This window comes from Manis javanica, chromosome 2 (genome assembly GCF_040802235.1).
Source record: "Manis javanica isolate MJ-LG chromosome 2, MJ_LKY, whole genome shotgun sequence".
NCBI classification, from domain to species: domain Eukaryota; kingdom Metazoa; phylum Chordata; class Mammalia; order Pholidota; family Manidae; genus Manis; species Manis javanica.
In genome coordinates, this window is record NC_133157.1 from 182,867,620 (window position 1) to 182,889,522 (window position 21,903).

At 42.3% G+C, this 21,903-nt stretch overlaps 1 protein-coding gene across 3 annotated transcripts in view; it reads left to right on the plus strand.

Moving 5' to 3' along the window:
• The window catches only part of POP1 (POP1 homolog, ribonuclease P/MRP subunit), a 127,608-nt gene that overhangs the window by 83,197 nt on the left and 22,508 nt on the right, over positions 1-21,903 (plus strand). For 2 of the 3 annotated variants that reach the window (XM_073229859.1, XM_036995827.2), the window contains 3 exons: positions 42-196; positions 14,402-14,743; positions 15,691-17,838. In XM_073229859.1, coding sequence (XP_073085960.1) covers positions 42-196; positions 14,402-14,743; positions 15,691-16,345 — 1,152 coding nt within the window. In that variant the 3' untranslated portion in view covers positions 16,346-17,838. Of the gene's footprint in view, positions 1-41; positions 197-14,401; positions 14,744-15,690; positions 17,839-21,903 lie in introns of those variants that run through there. The other variant, XM_073229861.1, reaches the window with a different exon arrangement.

A 21,903-nucleotide genomic window follows, 5' to 3' on the forward strand; every position in this document is an offset into this window, starting at 1 on the left:
TTTCATTTGTATTGACAGGATCTTTTTGACATGTCTTTTAGATTTATCGAGGTGCAAGAGTTGGAGGATTGAAAGAGGCTATATTGCATTCTCAGTATAAAAGGTCACCTTATATCCCAGGTGATTTCCCAGACTGCCAAGCTGGGATATTGTTTGCTGAAGAGCAAGCTAAGGATCTTCTTGAAAAGTACAAAAGGTAAGAAACTGGCTCCTCTAATTTGATAATGTCTTGGGAGCAAGAAAAGTGCCTGTTCACATTGGCTGCTGATGTTTGCAGTGGCTCTGGTAACTCTTTTTTTTTTTTTTTTTTTTTTGAGAGGGCATCTCATATTTATTGATCAAATGGTTGTTAACAACAATAAAATTCAGTATAGGGGGTCAATGCTCAATGTACAATCATTAATCCATCTCAAGTCTAATTCTCGTCAGTCTCCAATCTTCTGAAGCATAACGAACAAGTTCTTACATGGTGAACGAATTCTTACATAGTGAATAAATTCTTACATGGTGAACAGTACAAGGGCATTCATCACAGAAACTTTTGGTTTTGATCACGCATTATGACCTATAAACAATCAGGTCAAATATGAATATTCATTTGATTTTTGTACTTGATTTATATGTTGATCCCACATTTCTCCTATTATTATTATTATTATTTTTATTTTTAATAAAATGCTGAAGTGGTAGGTAGATGCAAGATAAAGGTAGAAAACATAGTTTAGTGCTGTAAGAGGGCAAATGTAGATGATCAGATGATCAGGTGTGTGCCTATGGACTAAGTATTAATCCAGGCTAGACAAGGGCAGCAAGACATCCATGGATGCAGAAGATTTCTCTCAAAGCAGGGGGGTGAGGTTCTGAGCCTCACCTCTATTGATCCCCAAATTCTCACCTGATGGCCCCCCTGCGACTGTGCCTGTCTTAGGTTGTTCCTCCCTTGAGGAATCTTACCTGTCTCTGGCTAACCAGTCATCTTCCGGGGCCATACAGGGAAATGTAAAGTTGGTAAGTGAGAGAGAAGCCATATTGTTTGCAAAGGTTAGCTTTTTACTTCTTTGCAGATTTATGCCCTGTGGCTTCTATGCCCAGCACTTGTCTCGAGGTATCTTTACCACCTGGAGGAATTATGATACTCGGTAAATTCGATATGAGGCACGAATTCTATTTAAGGGTTGTAATTAGGAAGAAAGAAGAAAAGCTACAGATGTAGCATATGGAAGGAAACATGGGAGGATTGATTATTTCATTGACATATCTTCTTGTAGAGTACCTTAAGTATGTATAGGTTTTAAACTACTAACTAATTTGCACACACATATTAACATAATAGGAATACGGTGACATAAACAAAGCAAATCTATAATTACCATCCATCTCCAGTGAAGCCAAGAAAACCATTTAGGCACCCTAGGCATTTGTGAAAATTTGTCTATGATATGATGGATATTGTCCAAATGTACTTGAACAGTCTCAGAGAAATCAGACAAATTAAAGCAGCCCATTTCTGGGATCTGTTCACATCCTATATGTTCTTTTAACTGTAGATAGTCTATAGTCATAAGATTTTGGAGTGCTACAACTTGCACCCCTCCCAACTCCTGGTTGAATTCCAACAGTACAGATCCGGTCAAATTCGTTGTCTCACTGTATGCACATGCCAGCCTAGACATCTCCCTCCTCATTCCTATGGCAAGTCCAGGAGATGGTGGGCTGGATGCAGCCACAACCGCAGCATCGTCTGGATCCCTGTGGACGCTTTTTGATGATCATCCCCCGGCACGAGTCCTCCAGAGAGTGCTGATGCCGGAAGCTCCTCCTCATATCGTATCTTAGTTCATTTTCTGGGTATCCAAGCTAGGCCTTGATCTTCTGCATAGAAACAAACAGACCCTTTGCCCACACTTTGACATGCCCTCTATACCACTGTGCAGAACTCATTGGAGGTCAGCACACAGTAACTGCTTTTTTTTTTTTTTTTTTTTTTAAATTAAGAGAAAGGAATATTATCAGAAAAGAGTACCTCCATAGCTGATCATCTGACACCCTTTAAGTGATCAACATTAAGGATATTTAAAGCATGCGTTGATCTTTGATTTACCAATAGTTTTATCCTATCAAGGAGTAATCCCCCTTTTCTTTCTTTCTTTCTTTCTTTTTTTTTTTTTTTTAATTTTTAATCTACACTTACATGAAGAATACTACGTTTACTATGCTCTCCCCTATATCAGGTCCCCCCTAACAACCACATTACAGTTACTGTCCATCAGCTTAGCAAAATGTTGTAGAGTCACTACTTGTCCTCTCTGTGTTGTGCAGCCCACCCTCCCCTTTCTCCCTCCCCCCGATGCATGCTAATCTTAATACCCCCCTTCTTCTTCCCCCGCTCTTATCCCTCCCTGCCCACCCATCCTCCCCAGTTCCTTTCCCTTTGGTACCTGTTAGTCCATTTTTGGGTTCTGTAATTCTGCTGCTGTTTTGTTCCTTCAGTTTTTCCTTTGTTCCTATACTCCTCAGATGAGTGAAATCATTTGGTATTTCTCTTTCTCCGCTTGGCTTATTTCACTGAGCATAATACTCTCCAGCTCCATCCATGTTGCTGCAAATGGTTGGATTTTTCCACTTCTTATGGCTGAGTAGTATTCCATTGTGTATATGTACCACATCTTCTTTATCCATTCATCTACCCATGGACATTTAGGTTGCTTCCAATTCTTGGCTATTGTAAATAGTGCTGCGATAAACATAGGGGTGCATCTGTCTTTCTCAAACTTGATTGCTGCGTTCTTAGGGTAAATTCCTAGGAGTGGAATTCCTGGGTCAAATGGTAGGTCTGTTTTGAGCATTTTGACGAACCTCCATACTGCTTTCCACAATAGTTGAACTAATTTACATTCCCACCAGCAGTGTAGGAGGGTTCCCCTTTCTCCACAGCCTCGCCAACATTTGTTGTTGTTTGTCTTTTGGATGGCAGCTATCTTTACTGGTGTGAGGTGATACCTCATTGTAGTTTTAATTTGCATTTCTCTGTAATTAGCGATGTGGAGCATCTTTTCATGTGTCTGTTGGCCATCTGTATTTCTTTTTTAGAGAACTGTCTGTTCAGTTCCTCTGCCCATTTTTTAATTGGGTTATTTGTTTTTTGTTTGTTGAGGCATGTGAGCTCTTTATATATTCTGGACGTCAAGCCTTTATCGGATCTGTCATTTTCAAATATATTCTCCCATACTGTAGGGTTCCTTTCTGTTCTATTGATGGTGTCTTTCGCTGTACAGAAGCTTTTCAGCTTAATGTAGTCCCACTTGCTCATTTTTGCTGTTGTTTTCCTTGCCTGGGGAGATATGTCCAAGAAGAGGTCACTCATGTTTATGTCTAAGAGGTTTTTGCCTATGTTTTTTTCCAAGAGTTTAATGGTTTCATGACTTACATTCAGGTCTTTGATCCATTTTGAGTTTACCTTTGTATATGGGGTTAGACAATGGTCCAGTTTCATTCTCCTACATGTAGCTGTCCAGTTTTGCCAGCACCATCTGTTGAAGAGACTGTCATTTTGCCATTGTATGTCCATGGCTCCTTTATCAAATATTAATTGACCATATATGTTTGGGTTAATTTCTGGGGTCTCTAATCTGTTCCACTGGTCTGTGGCTCTGTTCTTGTGCCACTACCAAATTGTCTTGATTACTATGGCTTTGTAGTAGAGCTTGAAGTTGGGGAGTGAGATCCCCCCTACTTTATTCTTCTTTTTCAGGATTGCTTTGGCTATTCAGGGTCTTTGGTGTTTCCATATGAATTTTTGAATTATTTGTTCCAATTCATTGAAGAATGTTGCTGGTAATTTGAGAGGGATTGCATCAAATATGTGTATTGCTTTGGGCAGGATGGCCATTTTGACAATATTAATTCTTCCTAGCCATGAGCATGGGATGAGCTTCCATTTATTAGTGTCCCCTTTAATTTCTCTTAAGAGTGACTTGTAGTTTTCAGAGTATAAGTCTTTCACTTCTTTGGTTAGGTTTATTCCTAGGTATTTTATTCTTTTTGATGCAATGGTGAATGGAATTGTTTTCCTGATTTCTCTTTCTATTGATTCATTGTTAGTGTATAGGAAAGCTACATATTTCTGTGTGTTAATTTTGTATCCTGCAACTTTGCTGTATTCGATATCAGTTCTAGTAGTTTTGGAGTGGAGTCTTTAGGGTTTTTTATGTACAGTGTCATATCATCTGCAAATAGTGACAGTTTAACTTCTTCTTTACCAATCTGGATTCCTTGTATTTCTTTGTTTTGTCTGATTGCCGTGGCTAGGACCTCCAGTACTATGTTAAGTAACAGTGGGGAGAGTGGGCATCCCTGTCTGGTTCCCGATCTCAGAGGAAATGCTTTCAGCTTCTCACTGTTCAGTATAATGCTGGCTGTGGGTTTATCATATATGGCCTTTATTATGTTGAGGTACTTGCCCTCTATTCCCATTTTGCTGAGAGTTTTTATCATGAATGGATGTTGAATTTTGTCAAATGCTTTTTCAGCATCTATGGAGATGATCATGTGGTTTTTGTCTTTCTTTTTGTTGATGTGGTGGATGATGTTGATGGATTTTCGAATGTTGTACCATCCTTGCATCCCTGGGATAAACCCCACTTGGTCATGGTGTATGATCCTTTTGATATACTGTTGAATTCTGTTTGCTAATATTTTATTGAGTATTTTTGCATCTACATTCATCAGGGATATTGGTCTGTAATTTTCTTTTTTGGTGGGGTCTTTGCCTGGTTTTGGTATTAGGGTGATGTTGGCTTCATAGAATGAGTTTGGGAGTATTCCCTCTTCTTCTATTTTTTGGAACACTTTAAGGAGAATGGGTATTATGTCTTCTCTGTGTGTCTGATAAAATTCCGAGGTAAATCCGTCCGGCCCCGGGGTTTTGTTCTTGGGTAGTTTTTTGATTACCGTTTCAATTTCTTTGCTCGTAATTGGTTTGTTTAACTTTTGTGTTTCTTCCTTGGTCAGTCTTGGGAGGTTGTATTTTTCTAGGAAGTTGTCCATTTCTTCTAGGTTTTCCAGCTTGTTGGCATATAGGTTTTCATAGTAGTCTTTAATAATTCTTTGTATTTCTGTGGAGTCTGTCGTGATTTTTCCATTCTCATTTCTGATTATGTTGATTTGTGTTGATTCTCTTTTTCTCTTAATAAGTTGGGCTAGAGGCTTATCTATTTTGTTTATTGTCTCAAAGAACCAGCTCTTGGTTTCGTTGATTTTTGCTATTGTTTTATTCTTCTCGATTTTGTTTATTTCTTCTCTGATCTTTATTATGTCCCTCCTTCTGCTGACTTTAGGCCTCATTTGTTCTTCTTTTTTCCAGTTTCAATAATTGTGATGTTAGACTATTCATTTGGGATTGTTCTTCCTTCTTCAAGTGTGCCTGGATTGCTATATACTTTCCTCTTAAGACTGCTTTCGCTGCATCCCACAGAAGTTGGGGCTTAGTGTTGTTGTTGTCATTTGTTTCTATATATTCCTTGATCTCTATTTTGATTTGTTCATTGATCCATTGATTATTTAGTAGCATGTTGTTAAGCCTCCATGTGTTTGTGAGCCTTTTTGTTTTCTTTGTACAATTTATTTCTACTTTTATACCTTTGTTGTCTGAAAAATTGGTTGGTAGAATTTCAATATTTTGGAGTTTACTGAGGCTCTTTTTGTGAGCTAGTATGTGGTCTATTCTGGAGAATGTTCCATGTGCACTTGAGAAGAATGTATATCCTGTTGCTTTTGGATGTAGAGTTCTATAGATGTCTATTAGGTCCATCTGTTCTAGTGTGTTGTTCAGTGCCTGTGTGTCCTTACTTATTTTCTGCCTGGTGGATCTATCCTTCGGGTGAGTGGTGTGTTGAAGTCTCCTAAAATGAATGCATTGCAGTCTATTTCCCTCTTTAGTTCTGTTAGTATTTGCTTCACATATGCTGGTGCTCCTGTATTGGGTGCATATATATTTAGAATGGTTATATCCTCTTGCTGGACTGAGCCCTTTATCATTATGTAGTATCCTTCTTTATCTCTTGTTACTTTCTTTGTTTTGAAGTCTATTTTGTCTGATATTAGTACTGCAACCCCTGCTTTCTTCTCACTGTTGTTTGCCTGAAATATGTTTTTCCATCCCTTGACTTTTAGTCTATGCTTATCTTTGGGTTTAAGGTGAGTTTCTTGTAAGCAGCATATAGATGGGTCTTGCTTTTTTATCCATTCTATTACTCTGTGTCTTTTGATTGGTGCATTAAGTCCATTTACATTTAGGGTGACTATTGAGAGGTATGTACTTATTGTCATTGCAGGCTTTAGATTCGTGGTTACCAAAGGTTCAAGGTTAGCTTCTTTAGTATCTTACTGCCTAACTTAGCTCGCTTATTGAGCTGTTATATACACTGTCTGGAGATTCTTTTCTCCTCTCCCTTCTTATTCCTCCTCCTCCATTCTTCATATGTTGTGTGTTTTGTTCTGTGCTCTTTTTAGGGGTGCTCCCATCTAGAGCAGTCCCTGTAGGATGCCCTGTAGAGGTGGTTTGTGGGAAGCAAATTCCCTCAGCTTTTGCTTGTCTGGGAATTGTTTAATTCTGCCATCATATTTAAATGATAGTCGTGCTGGATATAGTATCCTTGGTTCAAGGCCCTTCTGTTTTATTGCATTAAGTATATCATGCCATTCTCTTCTGGCCTGTAGGGTTTGTGTCGAGAAGTCTCATGTTAGCCTGATGGGTTTTCCTTTATAGGTGACCTTTTTCTCTGTAGCTGCCTTTAAAACTCTTTCCTTGTCCTTGATCCTTGCCATTTTAATTACTATGTGTCTTGGTGTTGTCCTCTTTGGATCCTTTCTGTTGGGGGTTCTGTGTAATTCCATGGTCTGTTCGATTATTTCCTCCCCCAGTTTGGGGAAGTTTTCAGCAATTATTTCTTCAAAGAGACTTTCTATCCCTTTTCCTCTTTCTTCTTCTTCTGGTATCCCTATAATACGAATATTATTCCTTTTGGCTTGGTCACATATTTCTCTTAGTGTTGTTTCATTCCTTGAGATCCTTTTATCTCTCTCTATGTCAGCTTCTATACGTTCCTGTTCTCTGGCTTCTATTCCTTCAATGGCCTCTTGCATCTTATCCATTCTGCTTATAAATCCTTCCAGGGATTGTTTCACTTCTCTGATCTCCTTCCTGACACCTGTGATCTCCCTCCAGACTTCTTCCCATTGCTCTTGCATTTTTCTCTGCATCTCTGTCAGCATGTTCATGATTTTTATTTTGAATTCTTTTTCAGGAGGACTGGTTAGGTCTATCTCCTTCTCAGGTGTTGTCTCTGTGATCTTTGTCTGCCTGTAGTTTTGTCTTTTCATGGTGATAGAGATAGTTTGCAGAGCTGGTACAAGTGACTGCTAGAAGAGCTTCCCTTCTTGTTGGTTTGTGGCCTTCCTCTCCTGGGAGAATATCGACCTCTAGTGGCTTGTGCTGGGCAGCTGTGTGCAGACAGGGCTTCTGCTTCCTGCCCGGTTGCTATGGGGTTTATCTCCGCTGTTGCTGTGGGGGTTGCCTGGCTGGGGCTGCTCCTCCAAAATGGTGGAGCTCTGTTGGAGGGGGAGTGGCCGGGAGGCTATTTATCTCCGTAAGGGGCCTCTGTGCTCCCTGCTGCCCAGGGGGTTAGAGTGCCCAGAGATCCCCAGATTCCCTGCCTCTGGTCTAAGTGACCTGCCCCTTTAAGACTTCCAGAAAGCACTCTCCAAACCAAAACAACAACAGCAACAATGAGAGAGGGAACAAGAAAAAAAAAAAAAAGGAAAAAACACACGATTTTTTTTTTGTCCTCAGGCACCGGTCCCAGGCACCCGCTCACTGGTCCTCCTGCCCTGCCTCCCTAGCACCAGGGTCCCTGTCCCTTCAAGGCTTCCAAAAAGCACCCACCCACCGGTCCCGCATGGAAAAATGCGCGATATTCTTTGTCCTCAGGCGCTGGTCCCAGGCACCCCCTCACCAGTCCCGCCGCCCTGCCTCCCTAGCACTGAGGTCCCTATCCCTTTAAGGCTTCCAAAAAGCACTTGCCAAAAAGAGGAAAAAAAAGGGGAAAAACGCACGATTTCCTCCGTCCTCAGGTGCCGGTCTCAGGCACCCGCCCACCGGTCCCACAGGGAAAAACGCGCGATATTCTTTGTCCTCAGGCGCCGGTCTCAGGCACCCGCTCACTGGTCCTGCTGCTCTGCCTCCCTAGCACCAGGGTCCCTGTCCCTTTAAGGCTTCCAAGAAGCACTCGCCAAAAAGAGAAAAAAAAAAAAAAAACGGCGGGAGGAAACGTGCGATTTCCTCCGTCCTCAGGTGCCGGTGTCAGGCACCCGCCCACCGGTCCCGCAGGGAAAAATGCGGGATATTCTTTGTCCTCAGGCGCCGGTCCCAGGCACCTGCTCACCAGTCCTGCCGCCCTGCCTCCCTAGCACTGGGGTCCCTGTCCCTTTAAGGCTTCCGAAAAGCACTCGCCAAAAAGAGAAAAAAAAGGGGAAAAACGCTCGATTTCCTCCGTCCTCAAGTGCTGGTCTCAGGCAACTGCCCACTGGTCCCGCAGGGAAAAACGCGGGATATTCTTTGTCCTCAGGCGCCGGTCCCAGGCACCCGCTCACCGGTCCCGCCACCCTGCCTCCCTAGCAATGGGGTCCCTGTCCCTTTAAGTCTTCCAAAAAGCACTCGCCAAAAAAAAAAAAAAATCGCTCCAGTTTCTTTCCACCCGCCGGGAGCCGGGGGAGGGGCGCTCGGGTCCCGCCGGGCCGGGGCTTGTATCTTACCCCCTTCGCAAGGCGCTGGGTTCTTGCAGGTGTGGATGTGGTCTGGATGTTGTCCTGTGTCCTGTGGTCTCTATTTTAGGAAGATTTTTCTTTGTTATATTTTCATAGCTCTATGTGTTTTTGGGAGGAGATTTCCATCCACTGCTCTACTCACGCCGCCATCTTGGCTCCACCCCCTCAGCTCTGGTAACTCTTATGTTGTAATGTGGAGTTGTCATAGACTGTTCCTGAGTTCAGAATTACTGAGACATAATTAAATCAGGAGACTTATATTATTGTCCTATATCTGGCTTTTATAGCTCATCCAAGTTAAAAACCCTTGTCTTGGTTATTTGCTTACATTGCTAATGGTATACACCTCAGCTGTGGTCATGAGTTTCAGATGTTTGTTAAGAGAATTCCACTATTAATCCCTGCCCCTCAAAATGGAAATTCTGATTTTTTATAACTGGTTATAGAGGTAATATATACTTATGAAATTTTCATGAAACTATAGTAATGTATAAAAAACTCTATTCCTTCTATCCAGAGAGATAAGCATTGTTTTTACATTTTGCTATCTATCTAGACTTTTTTTCTTCTCTTGTTTCATTGGACAAGTGGCCAGTGAGAAGCACTACTTCCTTAATACTGTGAAGTATGTGCTCACACTGGGGGCCTGCATTTCCTACTAAACTGTAGGCTCCCTGGAGCAAAGACACTGTCTTGTTCATTGTGGCATCTGCAATATCTAGCCAATGCCTGGCACACAGTGAGCCATAATGACTTTATTTGTTGAGTGAATGGATAATTGAATGTTATAGTTACTTGACTGTGGGCTCCACCATTGTGCTTTCCTGTTCACTGTGGCACCACAAAGACAGGTAGTGTCTGGCTTTTACACTGTTGAATGATGGATGAATGAGGGAGAGAGTGAATGGGGTACATTTCCGGATCATTGGCTTCAAGCTCTTCAAGGGCAGTGGCCTTGTGTTGTGTCTTCTTGTGCTTCCCATACCACATAGCTGAGGGTCTTCTATGGGCTCATTAAAAAATAACAGACCATAATATTTAATCTCACCTGTGAGACTTTGTTATGCATACATATTTTTCATAGACAAAATTTTTCTCAAAAAATGATTAAATTTTATGTACTATTTTGAAATCTGCCTTTCATTTAACACTATGTTATGAATTCTTTTCCCATATCAATACTGTGACTATAAACCAAGTTTGGCAAACTTTATTTTTTTAATTGAAGTATAGTTGATATACAATATTCTATTGGTTTCAGGTATACAGCAAAGTGATTTGACAATTATATACATTACAATATACTCTTCACAGGAAATGTAGTCACCATCTGTCACCATACAAAGATATTACAGTATTATTGATTGTATTTCTTATGCTATACTTTTCATCCTTGTGACTTATTTATTTTATAAATGGAAGTTTGTCCCTCTTTATTCCCTTCACCTATTCTATCCATCTCCCCCGTTCCCCTCTCCCATGGCAACTACCAGTTTGTTCTCCATGTTTATGAGCCTTTTTTTGGTTTGTTTATTATTATTATTTTCTTAGATTCCACATATAAGTGAAATCATGTGATATTTGTTTTACTGTGTCTGACCCTCTAGGTCCATCCATGCTGTTGCAAATGGCAAGATTTCATTCTTATTTATGGCTGAGTAATATTCCATTATATAAATGTATTACATCTTGTTTATCCATTCATCTGTCTGTGGATGCTTGGATTGCTTCCATATCTTGGTTATTATAAATAATGCTGTGGTACCTATAGGGGTGCATATGTCTTTTTGAATTAGTGATTTTGTTTTCTTCAGGTAAATTGCAAGAAATGGAATTACTGGGTTGTATGGTATTTCTATTTTTAATTTTTTGAGGAACCTCCACACTGTTTTCCATAGTGACTGCACCAATTTACATTCCCACCAACAGTGTAGGAGGGTTCCGATTTCTCCATGTCCTTGCCAACACTTGCTATTTCTTGTCTTTTTGATACTAACTATTCTGACTGTGAGGTGAGATCTCACTGTGGTTTGGATTTGCATTTCTCTGGTTAGTGATGTTGAGCAACTTTTGATGTGTCTGTAGCTCATGTGTCATGAACATCTTTTCATCTGTGTGTTTTCTTTAGGAAAACGTCTATTCAGGTCCTCCTGGTGAATGTTTTCTGTAAAGGGCTAGATGATAAATATTTTTGGCTTTGTAGGCCCTTTGGTTTTCATGGTAACTATTCAGCTCTGTCATTGTGAAACATGCTACACAGAGTGATGCCTCCTATTTTCTGAGCTCATTACCTCTCCCCTGTAATAATTCAAAGCAGCCGCAGATGATACATAAATGAATGAGCATGGCTGTGTTCCAGTCTCTATTTATAGACACTCAAATTTGAATATCATGTATTTTTCATGTGCCACAAAATATTTTTTTTCTAACCACTTAAAAATGTAAAAAACCATTTTAATGTAAAAAGAGACATGAAAAATATAAAAAAAACAGCTCATGGGTCATATGAAAACAGACAGCGAGTCCAGGCTTGGCTCATTTATAGTTTGCCAACCCTTGTTCAAAATAGAACTGACTAAGTGGCATAAGACTGCAGTATGGCTGTGCTATATATTTATCAGTGATTCCTTAGGTTATTTGTGATTTTTTTGCTCTATGCTTCTTTGAACAGATTTCCACATCTTTACATATTTGTCTGATTTGTTCATTCATTTAACATGTTTGTTTAGAACCTTGTATGTGTCAAACACCTTCTCAAGGCATGGGCTGGAGCAGGTGAAGGCAGGCAGTCTGTTCCTGCCTTCATGGAGCTTATATTCTTGATGGAAGCACAGGTTTGCAGGCTGGTGGGAAGGATGTAGGAGAAGGGAGGGAGGCTAAAATGCCAAGAGCAAAGCCCTTGAGTCTGGAAGAGGGGATGGCATCCAGGGCACAAGGGGAGGGGTTGTCATCCAGTAGGATTAGGCTCAGTCCTCTCATTTTAATAGGCTGGAAAGCTGCCCCTGAAATGCGAACATAGATTTAGGCAGGATAGACTCTGGCAGAGAGATTAGGTAGTACCCTCCTGATTGTGACTGTCTTAGGGAAAAAAGAGGCAAGGTTATCAGCTAGGAATAAGAAGGGGAGAGAGGCTGTGGAGATTTGAGGAGAGAGGAGTCAGTGTAAACAGTTTTCGGAGAGAGTGGAAGGTAGAATTGATGGGAGAATGTGAGAGATTTGTCAGAAATCTAAGTGTCCCCTGAACTTTTGGTTTATAGTAAGTCCTTAATCAGGACTGTTGTGTGTGCTTGCCCAGCTATGTTCTGCCAATCAGGTGCTGGCATAGGGTAGGTGGAGGGTTGAATGTAACCAGAATGGGCTTTGCCAGGTAGAAGGAGTTGGCAGTATATGTGATTCTCTTTGCCAGGTGGCAGGAGTGACTCTCATTAAGAACCTTAGAATCGAAGCTTCTAGGGGAGAGATGTAAGAACAGTGGGAGCAGTGAGGATGTGGTAGAGCAAATGAATAGTAAGTACCAGTGGTTGAGGAATTGTTGCAGGGGAGATGTAATGAGCTCAGAAAATAGGAGGCATCACTCTGAGTGTAGGATATTTGAAATTGATATTTTTAAGCTGGAGCAGGTGTAACACCAAACTAAGCTGTGACCCGGAGAGTGGGTTGTTGGGGTGGGTTGAAACATGAGAGATGTGAAATGAGGCAGCCCAGGGTATTAGAAGGATGCTATATGTAGGTGCTGAAGCCACTGAGAATGATGACAAGGGTTAGAATGGAGGGGAAGGCAGTGTGGCGGGTGAACTGGGGTGTGTGGGAAGTGGCTAGAGGACTTGGCCGAGGAGGGAGAAGCCATGGTTTACTGGTGGTGTGTGCTTCAAGGGAGCTGGGTCTGGGAAGAGGAAGGAGAAGAAAAATGATCTGGGGGCACTGGGGGGACACGTGCACACCCCGAGGTCCATGCTTTGTGAACAGAAACAGCCACCACTTGAGAGCAGCTGTAGGAGAAAGTATAGACTTAATCCCATAAGATTTCTGCTTAAAAAAAAGAAGAAGCACACTTCCAGGATTTGATGTACTGTTGGCAGATGGCTGTTTGTACTAATTTAGTATTTCACCAGGAGATATGAGAGGTCTGTATTCCCTCACTCTCAGTAACACAGGATACTGCCAGTCTCTTAATATTGACAAAACTGAGAGATGAAAAAATGGCATCTGATGGTTTAAAATTTTTGTTTGTTTGTTTACTAGTGAGATGGGATATTCTTAAGTTTTGCTGTTTTCTTTGTTTTTTACCATTTTGTTGTTCTTTTTCATAAATTGCTCCTTTATTTCCTCTTGAAGGTGTCTGGATGAGGCAGGTACCCTGGAAGTGTTTTCTACCAGCTGCCCCTCATAGGAGATCAGATCACATTTGTTCAGTCTCCAGAATATAGGCTGAAATTGAACCCCTGAATGAGTGTAAAGGGTCATTTCCATTTGGGGTCTAGGGCACCACACACAGTAAGAAGCAAATGGGGGAAGGACTGCCTGGGCACGTGCCAGAGGAGACATGTGTGATGACACGGTCTGGGGTTCCCTGAGACTCCTCCAGTCTGGGATGGCCAACAGCCAGGCTGCTCCCTAACTTTTGGGGTCAAGAAATACCAGAGCAGGCCCTAGTTCTCACTAGCTTGTCGTAGTTCTAATGATAGTTGTCAAAGGTTCTCCCTCATTCATACACACATTGCTGGAAAGGTCAGTTAGTATTACCCTTGTGGGAGGCAGTTTGGAAATCTCTCATAAAATTGCAAAATGCTGATACTCTGCTTAGCAGGTCCACACCCAGGAATTCATCCTGTGGATACACTTGGGCTTGTGCAGCATGTTTAAGATCATTTGCTGTAGCTTTGTTTATAGCACCAAAGCTTGAAAATAACCAAAATGTCCAGCAATAGAAGACTATTTAAATAAAGGACGGTATAATCATACAGTGGAATAAGATATACAGCCTTTTACAAAAGAAAGAGGGATCTCTTGATATGTTAATATAAAAAGATCTTCAAGATACTTTGTTAAGTGAAAAAAATTAAGTTACGCAGAAAGTACTGGATCTGGTGTGCCACCATTTATGTAAAATGGGCAAAAAAGGAAAGAAAGAAGTCCATATATGCTGGTATATGTACATAAAATGTCTCTGGAAGGATCTATTAAGAAACTGGTAATGTACTGTCTCTCTGGATGGCAGCTGAGTCACCACAGGTGAAGAGTGAGAGGGAAATTTTGTCATTCTTTTTGCACCTTTTGAACTTAAATGTTGTAAAGGCTCAGACACATCTTCATACAACTCCAGGGGCACCATTTACTTGCAGTCTTTCAGAAAGGACACTCCTGGGGCTGTGCTGTGGCTCCATGGGGCTACTTTATTGGATGCGTTATCTATTAAAATAAAAACTAAGGAAAATAGAAAAGCTTGGCCCATAGAGTTAGTTCTTGGGTAATTTTTTTGTATGTTTGTTTTTTAACTAGAAATGTTGTACAATGGCCATAATTTTAATTGTCCAATACTAATTGTTCAAAATTCGTTCTCCTCTTTGATTTTCATTAGACGCCCTCCTGCAAAACGGCCCAACTATGTTAAGTTTGGCACTCTGGCCCCTTTCTGCTCTCCCTGGGAGCAGTTAACTCGAGACTGGGAATCGAGAGTTCGGGCCCAAGAGGAATCATCTGTAGCTTCCTCTCCGAGTGGTGAGGAGGGTGACTTGAAGCGAGTTGAGGTGCCCTGTGCGTCCACGCCTGAAAACACTCATCGGTGGTCTGATGAAGTGGGTACGTCCCTAAGTGACTCCAGTGAGCCCGAAGGAGTAATGATGGACACAGGGTGTCCAGCCCAGGCTGCAGAGTGGATAACGGGCCAGGATACTGCTGGGAGGCTCCTCTGCGTTCTTAGGTAAGTACACACCATTTTGGGTACATTTTGGATTGCTGTTTAATCTTGCCCAGGCTACAGGATGTAAACGTCATCATTCCATCATGCAAAAGCCCAAGTGAATTTATGGACTTTCTGAAAGGAAAAATCTCAGTATATCATAGAGGGCCCAGGGAAGTGGCTAAATCACATTTGATTTGGGGCATGATATTGATGAAAATTATTTAAAATATTGTCATCAGTAGACATAAACTAAGGCAGTTGTCTTCTATGAGTGTTGCCTTTTGCCTGCTCACAGAGCAATGCCCTCTCCAGTGTGATCTGAGGGAATAACTCTGCAAACTATTAGTCTTCGCTTTTAAGTCACTGAATCAGATTTCTTATAGTTCCTTTCGAATGATCTGAATTTGTGGCTGATCAGGTACTCATTCTTTGTGATGTCATCATGTCATAGAGGCGCTGTGTCAAATGTGTTCTTCTCTCAATGCTGCAGCAGACTATTAGATTTTGCTTATCAGCTACCCTTTATTCTGTGCTCTGATTTATAAAAAGTGCTCATCCCCTTGCCTTATACTTGTTTTCTTTACAGTAACCTCATCATTTCATATCCTTCTATTTTCCTTTTCACATTTCTGTCCCTTAGAGTTTCTTTTCTCATCGAAATATCAGCTCCTTTTTAATCCTCTCACTGTGAGGACAGCCTTAGATTCTATTCCACTGTCTTATTTTTCTCTGATTTCAACTTCTTAAGCCTTTATTCCTTCAGTCTCAGAATAGTAGATACATAAAAAGAAATATGTCATTATGAAAATGTCTTAATATATATTTCTAATTTCTTAAAAATCACAGGTTTGGTCCTTTGCTACAGAGTATAAAAAAATCAGATTAGCTCTAGTGATGCCCATTCTTCTAACTACATATTTTCTCCTTGAACAAAATATCCTTAAAAGTGTTTCAACCTCATGTAGGAGTAGAAAATCACTGAAACAACTGTCAGCCTGGTGTGGGCCCAGTGCTGGGGACAGCTGGGCAGCCCGGCGAGCTCCAGCTAGAAGGCAGCAAGAACTGACCAGAGAGGCCTGTCTGTCCATTTTGAACTGCTTTCCCAGGGCCCTGGTATGGGTCAGCTTGTCCCTGCTCAGGAAGGGCAGCCCTGAGCCACACACCATGATCTGTGTCCCAGCCAAGGAGGACTTCCTCCAGCTCAGTCAGGATCGGCTCTATTGTGGACCTAAGGAAGCCAAGCACAGTGACCCATTCAGAAGCAAGATACAGAAAGAGAAAGAAAAGAAGAAAATAGAGAAGAGGCAGATGCGAGGACATGCTGCATCTGAGGGCCTGGCAAGGGGGGATTCTGCAGCCAGGCACTGCGCTCTGACCCTCGGCTTATGGGCAGGCCCTCTCCCCGTTGTGACTTCTCACTGCTCCAGAGCTCTCCTTGGCTTTGTCACACAGGGAGATTTTTCCATGGCTGTTGGCTGTGGAGAAGCCCTGGGGTTTGTTAGTTTGACAGGTTTGCTGGATATGCTGTCCAGCCAGCCAGCCACAGAGAGAGGCCTGGTATTGCTGCGGCCTCCTGCCTCTCTGCAATATCGGTTTGCAAGGATTACTGTGGAGGTATAAAAGCCACTTTACACTCTTGCAGAGTAGAGGTAATAACTGTTTGCCGATCCCCACCATTGGGGGTTTTTGTTTTTTTGCTGCCTTCTGTTTCGAAATATCATGTGAAATTCCTTGGAAACAGGAATAAAAAAGCATTATGTATTATGCAAATGATGAAATTTTTATATCATTCCAGTAATATTCTATCTTTCCCTGTCCTTGCTGTAATGCTTCAAAATTATTTGGCATATATTGCCAAAAGCTTTTATATTTTGATCTCTTTCCTTGATCTTTATAAGTCTTTCTGAAAATAACTCAAAGCCCTACATTTGCTCATCCCCTTTTTTATTAGTAACAAAGAGCTGTCGAGTATATTTGAAAAACCTTGTAGTCATGTGACAAGCAACAATGGTTGTTTAATGATTTGTTACACAAGAGGAAGACTACAAACATCTGGCCTCTGTACATGAAATATGGGCCCCTGTCTGGGCCACGTTCAATTCTGTACTGTAATCAGCATGCCTAACACTTTACAGCATAAAGAAGAAAATCATGGAAAATTTATTGCTGCCTGTTTCCAGGCAGGCTTGGTTTATGGCAAGAATGTTGGGATAGAATTAGGAAGGGGGCCTGATTTGTACTGACCCCTTATCCTCTTTGCTGTTGACCAATATGTGATCCTAGGAGTTAATTTTTCTCTGCTTTTTGTTTCTGTAAAGAATTTCTCAAAGCCGTAGAGGAGCATTTCTCAAAAGATGTTTCATGAAACGTGTTATCAAAAAAAAAAAAAAAACAAGATTCTGAGGTCAGATTGATTTGGGATACTGTGGGTTAGACATTGAAGCGTTTCTTTTTAAAGGACTTCTAGAACCTTCCACGTGATAATGTGCATTGTTAATCCCCAGGAAGTGGATAATACCCTACAGTATTTCCTAAATCTTTTTGATTCCAAAGCTCTATTTCAAGGAGCACTCTGTAGGGCCAGTGTTTTAAGAACATGCTTTGGGGGATGCAGCTGCACAGTGCATTGCTTACCTCTGCAAGGTGATGATGTGAATGACCAGCTGCTTTTAAACATGAAGGCCGGCTCGTCGGGGGTGTGAAAGAGGTCTCATCCTCTCCATAGAAAGGGTGGCATCATCATTGCCTTTTTTCACTCACAGAGGAAGAGGTGCTCATTACCTTTGAGTTGCTGTGTATATCTCACTCAGTCCCTTATTTTCCCACCATAAACTTGTAGCAGAGCTTGAGTGGGATTTTCAGAAAAAATGTAAATGTACAGTTAGGTGTTATTCCTTGTAGATGCACTGACTTTTCTCTCCTTGGGTGGTAAATGCCTTTGGAGATGATGCTTTGAGGTGGGATAGAGCACATGTTACAATACAGCAGCCAATGAAACCCCTGATGTTTCTTCTCTCACCATGCCTTGGAACGCATTTGTGTCCAACCCAAATGAGACTGCAACAAATAGTGTAACTTAATGGTGTCTGTACTCAGAATAAATTAAAATGTCACCTGATGTTCAATTACGAGTATTTATTGGACCACTCCTCATTTGTTTTCTGGGCTCTAAGACACTTCCTCTGTGGCTCTGCTCGCTTGATGACAGAAGTCTGAGTGTGCTGTGAGTCACCTGACCTTTCTCTGTTCAGCACCCTGCCTGGGGCCCACTGCCCCTCCTCATTACAGGGGCTAGGGCATGATTGCTCTGCTTTGTGGAAGGAGGTCAAAGAAGTATGTGGGGAAAGGATAGACTTGACTTCCCAAACTGTATTCCTGGAGCACCGTTTATTTTTGAGAGAAGTGTCCCATGCCTAAATAGATTTGGGGAAAGCCATATACTCTATCCTTCTATGCAGATTCATAGTGAATGAGTGTAGTCAAGGCTCTGCACATACCTGCGGGATGGAAATCTCTTTTATGACCCCTCCCCCACTTTTGTTTTGTTCCATACCTATTGTCTGGAGAACACTAGTTTCATGGAATACACTTGGCAAAACACTGTACCAGAGTCTGCACACATGCAGTAAATAATCCATTTCCGTTATGAACAGGACTGATAGAAATGGTCTTATTCTCTATAGCAATGAATGAATGAAGCTGTTTATTTTGATCCTACAAGGTGCCTGCCCTTGACCACAGCTGCAGAGTTCCTAAATAAGTATGTTAGGGCCCCTGCCCTTTTGTCTAGGTGCAGGCCTTCAGAGTTCACCAAGTCAGGAAGTGTTCTAAAAAGGAGAGTTGTGAACTTCACACCTGGGAGCCAGCTTCACACCTGAGTTGTGTATGAAACAGAATTGTTTCTTTCTATGTAATTATGCTCTTTTTTATATGACTCAAATCATACTTATATTAATAATTCATATTCACTGTAGAAAACTTAGCAAATGCAGATGAGAACAACAACAACAAAATTTGTATCACCTGCATTTTTACCACCCAGCATAACTGCTGTTACCTTTCTGGCTTGTACCCTCCTAGCTTTGAGATGTGAATAGTGTTAGTTAATTGCTCATATAAAAACCCTGTAGTACATTTGCAGCTAAAGTGCATTTGTCAGTTTCTAATGGAGCTTGATTAGCAGGAACCCCAATGTTCCTACTCCTTTTACTGGAAATAGGCAGCTAGTAGGTAACTGTCCCATCATGTGCTCGAAGTAATGCTGCTGTCTTGGCAGCTACAGCCCTAGGGTGAGTTCTTTTATACAGACAGTGGAAGTGAGGTGGGCAGTTGATGGCTGCAGGGACTCCACAGTAGTCTGAACCATGGTCAGGACAGAGCTGCTTGGTAAATAATAGAAGATAAGAAAGACTAGCAATTGCAGGTCCCTCGGAGCAGCAACCCCAGCCGCTCAGCGGTTCTGGTCACTACAGGCTTTCCCGGAACAGGAGGACCACAGTTGCTGGCTTGTTGACAGCAGTGGCTTTCAATCCTGGCTGCACGTTAGAATTACCTGATAACCCTAATCTCCTCCCAGAAAGGAATCTGGGACTGGGCCCTAGCATCAGTATTTTCTTAAAGGCTCCCAAGCCATTCTCATCTGTGACTTGGGCTGAGGACTGCAGCTTTAGGAGATCGGGCTACTTGAATCCCCTGCACTTCAGGAAAATGTGTTGGTAACGAGGCTTTGGAAACCTTAAACTCCTGTGCCTTTAGCAGGCCCAACTCCCAAGGTCTGTTGACTGCATTGTGAAGCAGCCACATGGGGACTTAATGACAACACAGTGGTGAGAGCTGGGTGGCCCTGAGAGGGGGCATCTACCTGGGGAAAAGGCCTGTTCTTATAAAAGAAAACAGCCTGGCTCATTATTACATAATCACCACTACCTTGGAGTCCAAAATGAGGTCTTCTACTGTTTTGTTTTCTCCCCGTGAGTTTCCTTTCAGATCAGCTGCTCTCGGCCTTGGCTGCAGGTTGGATGTACCTGAGGAGGTTTCCAAACCTGGGTGCCCAGCTCCCACCCCCAGCGGTACGGATTTAACTGGTGAGGAGTTTGGCCTGGACATTGGGATTCTTAAGAGCTCCCAGAAGTGACTTGCAGCCAGGGTAGAGAACCACTTTTCCAGACTTAATATGAGGTTCCAACATAGCTGGGCAAGGACACAGAAACTTACCCGTAGTGGGGAGCCATGCAGGGTGTGAGTGGATGTAGGCTGTCTTGAGCAGGGCACATGGCTGTCATTGATGCCCCTGGTTAGGGTCCTGCTGGATCTGAACAAATAGCCAAGTTCATGTAATGACATTTTCCCTCCCCACCTTTCATAAAAGTAAAATTGACCCATGTGCCATCCTGGGTAACACAAAGTAAGAACTTACCCTGCCCATCTGTGTGCTTTCACTTAAGGAATTGTTTACAAACATGGAACTCTCCTAGTTCCTTCTCTCCAGTTTCAGCCTCACTCTGCATTGAGCACGCTGGTCTTTTGGTTCCTTGAAGAGCCAAGTTCTTGGCTCCTCCATGACTCGAGTGACTAGGCGCGTGCTCTGCCTTCATGGAATGTTCTCGCCCCTCCTTCCCCACACTTTCTGCACCCCTGTCCCTTCTCATCCTATCCTTCTGAGCTTGAGTTTATGTTTCTCAGAGAGGTCTCCTCCTGCCTACATTATTTTCTATCACACAAGGGGTTTATTTCTCAATGATATCACAATGTATATAGTAATTCTTTTGTTACCTACTTGTTTATTGTCCACTTCATTAGGTATGAGCCTCACGAAGGGGAAACCATGCCTTATTTGATTACTGTTGCACCCCAGTTTCTAGCCCAATCCTAAACTCATACCTTGTGTTTATGTTTTTGCTGAATTGATGTTGATATGCAACGGTGAATTAAAATGTATAGTAACTATCTTATCATGTGCATATATTGTAATGGATTCATGAGCCACTAGATGGTGCCAAGACCTCATGAGAAAACAGCCTGCTCAGGAACATCAGAACCAAAATACAGTTCAGTCATGTAGTGTGTCTTTGGAAGAGGGGAGTTTATGAGGCTACAGATCAATTAATATTCTCTTTGGGGCTGGCCCATACTGTTAAAATCCTAGTGTAAAGAGGCTCCATGAGTTTTTAAAGAGGAACCTAGAGAAGAAACAACTTTCAATATTCCTATCTAAAAATGAATCTCATCCACAATAGACTTGCCCCCCATCATGAGCTGAATGCCCCAAATGATGGGGAGCTCATTACTTTATAAGCAGATGCCATCTCCCATGGTAATACTGACGGGCAAACTTCCCCATCAGCCCCAGCTAAAGCCCATCTTCCCTGGCTCCTTACTTAACTCAGCTAACATTGAGAACCAGGCCTTTCATTTTCAGAAGACAGTTACTAACCTTTTTGTTTTTTCTTCCCCAATCTAAACAAGTCTCATGTCTTTCTTTAGCTTTCCTTCTCTTGTTTCCCACATTTCACAGAGGACCTTAAATTATGTTTTAGGGCAGGACAGTTTGTTCTCAGAATCATCCTGCACGGCTGCGTGAGCCTCAGGCAGGGCTGCTGGCTCTCCTGGGCGTCTCAGGGGTTCTGGGTCGCCGTGTGCCCTGTCTGAAGCCTCCAGCCTCCTCCTCCCTTGCTCTTCAGGATTTAGCCGCTACTGCTTGAGCCATGTGTGAGCTTGGTTTTCCTCAAAGCTGAGCCTGGGATGGCTTACCTGCAGGTAGTTTATTTTAGGGAGTGACCTAAGGGGAACAGGACTGTGGAGACAGCAGAGTCAACTGAGGAAAGAGTGGAAGCTGATCCAAGCTTGCATTTTTCAGCTGGTTACCTGTATAGGGGGTGCACCTCTGAATTATCCACATGAGACCCCGAAGAAGGACTTTATTTACCAGCTCTCAGTCCTATTGGTCAAAGGTTGCCCTGGGGAGTGTTCATTCCCTTGTACCTCCTGGTTTGCACAGGTGCCAGAATGGCTGAGTCTGTTCCGTGGGCATCCCATGGAAGGCCAGCAAAAAGCCCCAAAGGTAGAAACAAGAGGTGTAGCTATGGCAAGGTATTGCTGGGCTATACCTGTTCCCAGTAGGTTGCTGCAGCAAAGGCTGAACAAAAAAGTATGCTGAGGGAATGTGGGCCAGGGTAAAA